Consider the following 10,420-nt stretch of genomic DNA (forward strand, 5'->3'; position numbering starts at 1 on the left):
AACAAGTCCATGTTTGAGTGCATTTTATGTCTGAAAAGTTATAACAGTTATAACTCAATAGGTCATTTGTATTCTCTGATAATCATCTTTCAGTACTTGATGTCTGCTTCTGACCTTGGTGGGTTTTTTTTCTTTTTCCAAACAGTAAGGATATGCTTTCTTGAACATCTGTGGCACAAAAACAACATATATCTAAAGTATATGCCCATATAATTTAAATAAAATATATTGCTACTGGTATTGCTAACATGTATGAATATAGAAGAAGATTTCTCTGTTAATATTTGTGATGTATGTACTATAGGTTAAAAAGCAGTTCGAAGAGTTTTAATGGGATGTCTGTGGATGTTGAATGTATTTTATGCAAGCTTTCAAAATAGAGGTGCTAAAAACGACCAGTGGAAACGAGGAACAGACCAAGTTTGAGGTGTCACTGCTTTATATATATATATATATGCTTACTGTTAGAGAAAGAAGGAAAGAGAGACTGTAAAATGTTTTTATTCTTAAAAAACACAAAATATATCCAAAAAAATATGTGATTTTCTTTGATTTACGTAATGTGCATTTTTGGATGAGACTCAGATTGTCGTAAATAGACTTTTCACAACAATAAATTCTTATTCCGCAGAAACATGGCGGGCGCCGTGAACGTAGAAAAAAATGAGACTGAGAGACGAATAACGGCATCAATAAATCATTCTCGTCCAATGTTGTTCCCGGGAGATTTCTGATGGATGAAATTAAGCACTTCCATCTCCATCTCCCACCTGATCGCGCGCGTATAAATCCCAGCAGCTGATCAGCAGAGCTCAGACATCAGACCGACCCCGCGCGAGTAGAGACGGCAGCGGACACCTCTCTCTCTCCCCCCGCTTTAACATTAACAACCGCTCCTCCGGAAACGTGCTCGCATTTAAAGCTGTCCATTTTTGGAGCGCTTCCATTTGGGTCTGAGCGCACTCTGACACGCGGATCTGCTGCTGCTGCTGTCCAGTGCTGAAGTTGAATTTCGCCTGTGCGGAACGGCTTGCGCACAGCTGAAGCTCCGGAGCTTCCGCGTCTTTCCCCCCGCTCAGGTGTTTGACTTTCAGCCCTGCAGGACCAACTCTTTTATTGTGCGGTGGATAAAGCGAGGATATCGTGCTGGAAGAGGCTTTCCGCTCTGCGCTCTAAACATGCCAAGGTCTTTTTTGGTGAAAAAGGTGAAGCTAGATGATTTCTCATCCACTGAACTTGAGAGCGCGTACGGCAGGTCCAGGACCGATCTTAGCTTTCGGATACACGACAAAGGTAAATGCAAAGGAATGCTTATTCTCTTTGATTCAGCGCTCTTTAACTTAATACAAGCAGAGTTTTAGATGCAGCCACAATCAAACACATCTGAAATTGCGAAGAATGGTTTTGGGTGTTCATTTATGAATTAAACTCTGCAGGAAGGAAAGTAGATATCCAGTAGCGGGATTAAGCACCTCTGTGGCGTTGCTTGTGATTTATGTGAAACCATAATGGGAATGCAAACATAATTAGTGGGATTCCAGCACTGAAAACGCATGGTAACCTTCGCATGCATGCCATATGGAAATCTGCCGCTGGTAACAACGCTTAACTTCTCAGCAACTTGGAGCCCAGTCACTTCTAGATGAGCTTAGGTGTTTGTTTATTCTGCAAATCAAAGAAACGCTTAGGGCAGCTGCGCACAGCACACTGTGCTTATGGTGGTGCCTTTAGAAGGGGGGTAATTAATCTCCCACTGTTAAAAAGTGCTATCTGTGCTCATACTGTAAGTCCACAGTAAATGTGGCATCCTTCACAGCTCCATGGCTTTATCCTGAAATAACTCTGGAATAATGTGAAGTCAAGCTGACACCTATTCTGTTTGAAATTTCCTGTAGTGAGTGGTCATTAAGTCTAATTATATTCAAAGAGAAATGCTGAATTTGTTAAACACATAATGAATCTCAAAGAGCACTGGCACAATCTGGTCGCCGGTCGCCTTTGCCAAGGTGGAGATAAATTGAGCGGAAAAGTGGCCGTTGCATCGCCGAACCCCATTGTCCTCACCCGATTCCCTTGTGAATATGAATAATTGAATAAAAGATCTTGTTCTCTCCACGCTAGGCTACATCAGTGACTACATCACCCCGGCCGTTTACGATGGAGAAAGTGACGGTGGCACTAAAGTACCTTCTCCAGGACCGATTTACGACAGTAACCACAGTGACTACGGGGCACCTGACTCGGACCAGCCTGACAGCCCGCAGTCTGAGATCACATCCGGGTACATCAACGGCGACAACGCGGTGAGCGAAGGTTATGCCGTGGACGCGTTCTTGATCACGGACGGCAGGTCCCGTCGGAAAGTGCTCAGCGGCTCACGGACCCTCCAGCGGCATACGTGCAACGAATGTGGCAAAACCTACGCAACGTCTTCCAACCTGAGTAGGCACAAACAGACGCACCGGAGCCTGGACAGCAAGATGGCCAAAAAGTGCCCTACATGTGGGAAAGTCTACGTGTCCATGCCAGCCCTGGCCATGCACCTGCTTACCCATGACCTCAAGCACAAGTGTGACATATGCGGGAAAGCGTTCAGCAGACCTTGGCTACTGCAGGGCCACATGCGCTCTCACACGGGCGAGAAGCCCTTTGGATGTGCACACTGTGGAAAAGCGTTCGCCGACCGTTCCAACCTGCGGGCGCACATGCAGACCCACTCCGCGTTTAAGCATTTCAAATGCAAGCGATGCAACAAAACGTTCGCGCTCAAGTCCTACCTGAACAAGCATTACGAGTCAGCGTGCTTTAAAGGCGCGTTCTCGCCGCTCGCGTCCATCGAGGCGTGACTTCCGGTCTGTAAGCGCTCACTCCCCCGTCACGTGTTAGGATGATTACGCTATCTTACCCAGTTATGTCTCACAATCAAAATGAAACCCAGTAATAGCACAATTTTCTCTATTTTTCTTTTCTCGCAAAGTTGACCTTAAAGGAATATGGAACCTTCGCATGCACTTCAGCACCCATGTCCTCAAATGACGTTCAGACAGTTCACCTCGGCGCTGCGCAGTACTTGACTAAGACTTGCGTCGAGTGAAGGTTTGAGTGACACCATGTTCCTCATTAAAATAAAACTCTTTTGTATTGTCAGTGGATATTATCATACTGCTGCAAGTGGCCCAAACGTATTCACAATCGAGGTAAACCGGTATTATTTAATTATTTATTTATTTTTTATATATTTATTTATGTTTGTTCGTCTGTTTTTACTACTTCATCTAGGATGTATGATTCTCTATTATGCACTGAAAGTGTGATTGTCATGTATTTATTTATTTATTTGAATGGTTCATTTTGACTTTTTCTTTCTCAATAACGTTGCCTTTTGGGTTACGCCAGTCTTATTAACATGCCAAAGCATTTAGATCCATGGTAATAATTTTAAAATGTTTTTGTTTGTTTGTTTTTTTATTTGATTATTATTTTTTGTATACCTACTTAATGCATGCAAAAAGAAAAGAAAAGAAATCTATGCCAATACCACAAAGCTTATAATTTTGCCAAAATGTAGAGATAGTATCAGGGGGCAATATTTCTAGGGGTTCTCATAAGAATATAAAAAGCAATAATCATAATGCATGGTATTTTTGAAAGTAATAAAGTATTACCTATAGCAGTTTTTTCTAAATCAGGTACATTTTGATCCAATACTCTTAATAAACATTTAAAAATACCACATCAGGGAAAATGCCAATGTAGAGTTTAGTGAGACTAAATCCATAAGTCGAAACCATCTTTCTTTGCTCTCTGCTTATGCACTGCCTGCCTCGAATTTAAACGTAGATTTAGGATGTAGGCCCAAAGTGCTGTAACTCCACTCTAAGCAATTCAGAACCATTCTCTAGAAGTGAGGAACATGTAATGGCTTTTCTGAGGTTAACTCAAAGGGACACGCAAGGACAAGAAAAGGACTGGAGCAATAGGAAGGTGTACCATCTGCATAGCCGTTCTGAAATGCACTCACACTGCATTTCCAGCTCAGATCAGACGCTTCATTTTCTCCAGTTTGGGTGTCCCTGAAGTTGAAAGCACTTCATTGTAGAAATCCTTAAAAAGTAGCACAAAAACCCTAGATTCAGGTAGATGTTACCTAGCTCAATCTTCCTTTTTTATACCTCGAAAGAGGAATAACAGCTCAGTTTGTGAGATGATCTTCATGTAGATACTTATTTGAAGAGGAAAAACCTTTTTACTGTAGATGAATCCACTAAACCTGTTCAAGAAACAAACAAAAAAAAATGTCCTGCGACTTTTTGAGCCAATGTTCAAATGATGTAAGCACAAGACACAAGGCATTTTAAGCACTTCATAATAAAGGCAAAGTAAACAAACCGAGTCTATTGCTCATTTGTCCCTGATTATTGCCGTTCCTCTGTGAAATTAGTCTATTAAAGAGGCCAATTAATCTTGGTGAATGAAAATCAATGCACACGCACTGACGAAGCAACGCAGGCCAAGAGATGGGACGGGTGAAAACCTGCTATGGTTATTTACGGTTCAATATATCCACTCCGGCAGTAGCAGTTGGTTGTTTTTAATGTAGCACCAAAAGCTGATATAATGGAAATAATGGAGTGGCGATAATGGAAGTCCAGAGGGAACAATTTCCACAGGTGCTGCGTTTCCTTCAGGGTGACATTCTCGCCACACAATCTTTGTCAGATAAGAAAACGTGCACTTTTGTTACCTCAAATCAACAGGTTTCATGGTGAAGCTGCAGAGCTGCATGATGCTTTTCTGTCCTTACAAGTGGCGCTCGGCATATGGCACATAAATGTTAGCAATCCACATTATTAGGTGTTTGTTTTACCGCTTAAGGTGAGGGATGCGTTACACTTGAGTCGAGTTTTGGTGACTGTGCATGCAAGATAAACTGCCTTTGTGTGAGGATGCAATGCACTTCACAAACACACAACACGAAGTGTGGCTTTTACTGCAGTTCCATCTGTATCTGCTCGGTTCTCGTTCAGTGAGGAGCACCAAACTCTCCCGCTCAGGTTAATCTAGCTTGTGCAAACGAGGCCACCAGTGTCATCAATTTGCTGGGAATCATTATCCGAGCATTCTGAGCGTCTGCGCTTCGGTCTCCGGAGCTCTGGGTAATTGTGCTAGCAGGATGGGATCAGCAGGAGCCATTATTTAACCGGAGACAACTGTGTGAGGGGCCGCACACGTTGATCTGTTTGCTGTTTCGTCCCTGTCTCTCTGCTTTAGGATCACAGCATCCCTTGAGTGATTCCTGCGTCTTCTGTACTCCCCGTGTTCTCTGGGGTCCTCGTCTCTCTGACAAACCCCACAACGCTCTCTCAAGTCGAGCAGGTTTACTTTTACAACTCGGACCGAGCTTGATCTCAGAATAAACATTTTCAGAAGTGATTATTGGGTTGGGTTTAGTCAAAGAAACTGCTTATTAGTGACAACGCTGTTTTCGTTCTGGAAAGCCAGAATCAATATCCATGAGGTTACAATCAGCAATGGCTGAAATTGTGCCTGTGTCAACTGATGGATTAGATCAGAGGCTATTAAAGCAAGCCTTGTACTCGAAAACACATAGACGGGTCAGAGAACAGTATTCATTAAGAGTTTGTTGATGTACTACTACTAATAGCTGGCTCATAAGAAAACGTGACTTTTATCTTGCACCAGCAAAACACCTCTTGTACTGTATTGTTTTTTTATGTTCAAGCTGTTTATTTATTTTGCTTGGGTTGAAAATTTTACAGTACAAAAATGTCAAAAGCTGCATTATAGTCCACTGTATTATTCTGATAAAGGCTACGGTGTTAAAGTCCTGAAGCCACAAGCTTTAACTGAGGAGTCCAAGTTGTTATTCCCTGATAATCTTCCCCTCTGCTATTGCACTTAAATATTTAAATACACAAAATATGTCGGCTCTAGAAACATTATGATGTTTAACAATGTCAATTGCTGTTAGCTCTTATGTGTGTTGTTATGGACTGCCATGCCCAAGTTTGAAGATCTCTTTTACAAATGCGATTTTAGAGCTGTAAATTCTATCCCTCATGCATATTTCGCAATAAGTTAAAACTGATTTGGCATGTCCATGCTGCTTTGTTTGGAAGTGACTATGAGCTGTGCTTTATACAATAGAAAGTGGACATGTTTTGCTTGCAAAATATTGCTGACGTGACCCACACCTACTTGTTTCACACAAAACCAACTGGTTTCATCTTGCGTCCAATTTATCGATTGTAGTACAAATTACCTTAGTGGATTGTAATATAAACAAATGTCCATATTCTGTAAAAGAAGTTGTATTTCTTCCTGTTCAGGTCTTCTGTATATGCTTTGTTAAATATAGGGATGTTTTACTCTTTAAAGGAGCAAAAGATGAGCACAACTGTATCATGATACTGATATCTACTTTTTTCCTTCTCATAACATTCAAATATTAAAATTGAATAAAGCACCAACAATAAAAGGAAAGTTAGTTGATTATCTTAAATGGCCACAGATATCGCCGACAGTTCAGACTGCTGTTAAAATTTTGTTCAGCAAGCGGATACGATGAGACCTGTTTCCATTTTGTTCATGTATTTGTTACTTTGTATGCTGCAGTTGACTGTTGGAAGCTTTAAGATAATATACTGGGTTGATTATGGAATCATTTCAACTCATATCAGTATTTCATGCAAGAATTTACTTATTTGGTGAGTTGCAGTGTAATAAGTAGGATAATGTTTAGTGAGATTATCATTATCACAAAATAAACCCTGATGTAGAGCAATATTTCTTAAATGTTGTGCAGTAGTTAGTGTTAGGGGCTCAAAACATCTGTATTTAAACAACATATGTAGGCTATAATATAGAAACAATCAAAAACATTGGTGAACACACTTCAGTATTTTATACCTTGTGACAGTATCCCAAATGTTTTTGAGTTGAGAATTTCATGTTTCACGGTGCAGAATGAAAGTCCATGCAGTGTGTCCCTTAATGAAACAGCCCATGTACCTGCAGAAATGCCAGTTCCTTTAAAGCAAGGTACTATAGATGACATATGTATCCTCCACAGTATATAGATTCCTAGTACCTCAGGTGTCTGTCACATCCTCTCTTACTCAGATATGTTTCCCAGTCCAGCGATTTCCTTTCTGTTTTCATCCAAGCAGTCTGTCTTTTCAAGTCATTTTAATAAGAAATTAATCCGTATGTGCACTATCCTTTCAAACAGCGCAACCATGACACCTGTAACATAAAGCATGCTGTTCCTTCTGATGCTCTCATCATATCGAGTGAGTTTGCTTCCCTAGCGTTGTGTGCATGTCCATACTGGTGTAGGTGGAGATCTTGAAAAGCAATGTCTGCAGGCAACTTTGCTCAGACACACTTCAGTAGCTACAAGTAGCAGCCGGGCGCTCAGAGAGAGAGAGGTTTTTTATAGCTGTTGCGCAGCCACTTGAGAGAGTGTTACCTCTGATGAGAATAGACATTGTGAAAGGCATCGTCTTTATGCTCTGTGCTTGCATGTAGTATACTTAAAACATATTCAAATGTAAAATACTTTAAATACATTCATGTCTGATTTTGAATTGTTTGAAAAAATTATTCAAAATTTATTAAATTGATTAATGTTCCAGTGGATAAAAAATGGTTGTAAAAATAGCACACCTCAGGCTTAAACAGCTAAAATTCACATTAGCATGAGGTTAAACGTTTAACCTTTAGGTTTTGTAGTGGTTAACCCTGAATTCCTCCCTGAAGAGGTCATTAAACGCAGATAGTATCAATGTTAGAAAGATTTAATGATCCTTATTTACATAGAAGTATGTGACTTATCTGGCAGACAGTGGAAGATTCAAATAATTCATGAGGCCTTTCAGTCATTCATAATGAGGTCTGTGTATCTATGAGGTGTCTATTTTGAGAGCGGTAAGAGTTCTTGTTGCATGCTCTTGCTCTGTTGCATGGCAAATATTCCCAGGCAGAGAATAGCGCTTTCAGGACTCTAGGAGGAGGAAGGGTGGGATGGAGAGAGAAACGGTGGGAGGGATGGAGAAAGAAAGAGAGGGAGAGAGAAAGAGAAAACGACGAAGGAGGGAGGGAAGTTGACCCAGTTTGGATGACATGCAGCTGAGAAAGCGTGTTCTAGCCTGAACAGTCAGTACATTTTTAATGGCTCCTTTTGAATATCTGTATGAGAGGGACGGTTCAGTTCCTTAATTGTGCCCGACCGAGGCTTCTGACCATTAGAGTGTACAGGCCAAGTGCTTGTGTGCAATCGTTGTCTAATATTAGGCTTGAAGGAGCATTTCTGAAGAGCTATAATGTTCTGATTATTGCAGCCTTGTGGTCGGTTCTTGTCCTCTGTGCCTGTTGCAGAAATGTAAGCTGGTAACATAAACACTTCAAATTGAAGTTTTAAGTCATTTAGAACTATTGTGTTTGAGTATTGAGTGTGAGCACTTGTTTTGTGTAACCGAGTGTTTCCTACAGTGTACGGCAGCCTCTCGGCAATGAACTTGTGCAGGAACAGGCCGGGCATGTGCTTTTGTTTCAACCTTTCATTTAACGTGGCTGAGGAATTAACACATCATGCATATTCAGCAGGCGAGAAGGCGGAGCAATGCCCCACAACAGCCTTTGATGTGTGTGAATCAGTGGTTGCGAGAGGCAGAGATGCTGCATTAGCGAGGCTTTAGAATGACTAAGACCTATTTATTCTCCTCCGCTACAGGAACGTGCATCTCCTCTCACTGCAGGTCCATTTTTACACTGACTCTCGCCGTTTTAAATAGAGCACATTCCAGCATATGGGACTGAGAGCATTGTGCTGTGACTGTGTGTGCCGTGTCCACTCGAGTTATTCCTGCAGGTTTGAAGGCTTAAAAATACATGTTTAGACACTGTTAGACCAGAATTGTGTTCATTAAAAATTCAAATGAAAGTGATTAAAATAAAATGACTTGAACACTTGTTGAATTTAGTTAGCAGGTGAATATAAACTGAGTTGAGAAAATCCAGTTTAAGAGGTTTTCGCACTAGCACTTTTGGTGTGCGCCCAGGTTTGTTTTGATATCAGAGTTTGGTTCATTTGGATAATATGAATGCTGTTTGCAAACTGTCCTCTTGACTGATACACTGCAAGAAGAAAGAATTTATATTCTTTATATATTATATTCTTGATTGCCGCATTCTTTGGAAATTTTCGTGAATTTTCAAAATTTGTCACAAACAGATGCATGTGCCATTTCGTATTGGTGCTTTGGAAACAAAACCTAATTTTACAAAAGTACAAAAGTGAGGCGAGCAAGCAGCAGTATCCATCAATTTCGCCATCTTCTCCTGCATAGTCCTTACCTAGAAACAGGGATAAACAGCTGTCATTCTGATGACGCAATGTCCCGTGGTTCAGAACCAAGAACACAGTCCGAACACAGTCCAGTGTGGGCAGGGAGAGGGGGATGAGTCCAACTCGGGTTCAGACCAGGCTAATAAACCAAGTGTGAAAGCACACTTAAACTGGTAGCTGTGTTTTGGAACATGGCAGATGGATTATAGCTGGTCTAAACTGACCATTAGCTGGCCCAAGCTCATCATTAGCAGTTTGATTTAACTAAAATAATTATAATATTGTTTTCGAATGGACAAAAACAACTGGTAGTAAAAACAGCACACCTCCACTTAACTGAAATTCATATTAACATGAGGATAAACGTTTAACCTTTTGGGTTTTGTCATGGTTAAGCCTGAGATTCAGCTTGAAAATGCATTGTGTGACCAAAGTACAAGTAATTAAATATTAAAATTAAAGTAATTGAAATATAAAATGCAGTAACAAATGAATGTAAATTGAGATTAACTGAGAAAATCCTGCTCAAACTGATATTTTGGAACATGACAGCTGGTTTCAAGCTGTTCTAAACTGGTCTTTAGATGGTCAAAGATCGTCATTAGATGGTTAAACACCTTCTTGTGGTACTGTATGATATTCTGGTAGCTGGTTTGTTTGCCGGTCTACCAGTTGACACCAGGTAATGACCAGTTTGAATGAACTAGAATCCAGTTTAAGTTGTGTTTTCTGGCAGCATTTCTTAACTTATTCTTAACCAGCCAGTTAATCAAGCAGCTTCATCAGGTAAGTTCTGCTGGATACCACTAGCTAAACCTTCCTATACAGTAAACATCCCCAGGTGTTTAAACTCCATTTGAGCACTTCTCCATGGCTTTCCTTTATCGTTCCCATTATGAGATGCAGGCTATCTCATGAATTGCCTCTGAGTGAAAGGATCAAGATTTGGCTGTTGACAGAAATTTGACTAAATCCACATGTTAGTGGTAGCCAGAGGCTGTTTTGAGACACTTAGTATGTGAGTATAAACTTACAGTGTGTGTACTCTGA

At 40.7% G+C, this 10,420-nt stretch overlaps 1 protein-coding gene across 1 annotated transcript; it reads left to right on the forward strand.

The window, feature by feature from the left end:
• The first annotated feature begins 750 nt into the window (after nucleotides 1–750).
• Nucleotides 751–6,479, forward strand: scrt1b (scratch family zinc finger 1b). Its single transcript, XM_058747174.1, has 2 exons — nucleotides 751–1,293; nucleotides 2,122–6,479. Exons 1-2 carry the CDS (start codon nucleotides 1,179–1,181, stop codon nucleotides 2,844–2,846), a joined length of 840 nt encoding a protein of 279 aa, XP_058603157.1. The 5' UTR covers nucleotides 751–1,178; the 3' UTR covers nucleotides 2,847–6,479.
• The last annotated feature ends 3,941 nt before the right edge of the window (nucleotides 6,480–10,420 follow it).

Source organism: Onychostoma macrolepis, chromosome 16 (genome assembly GCF_012432095.1).
Source record: "Onychostoma macrolepis isolate SWU-2019 chromosome 16, ASM1243209v1, whole genome shotgun sequence".
Classification (NCBI taxonomy): Eukaryota; Metazoa; Chordata; class Actinopteri; order Cypriniformes; family Cyprinidae; genus Onychostoma; species Onychostoma macrolepis.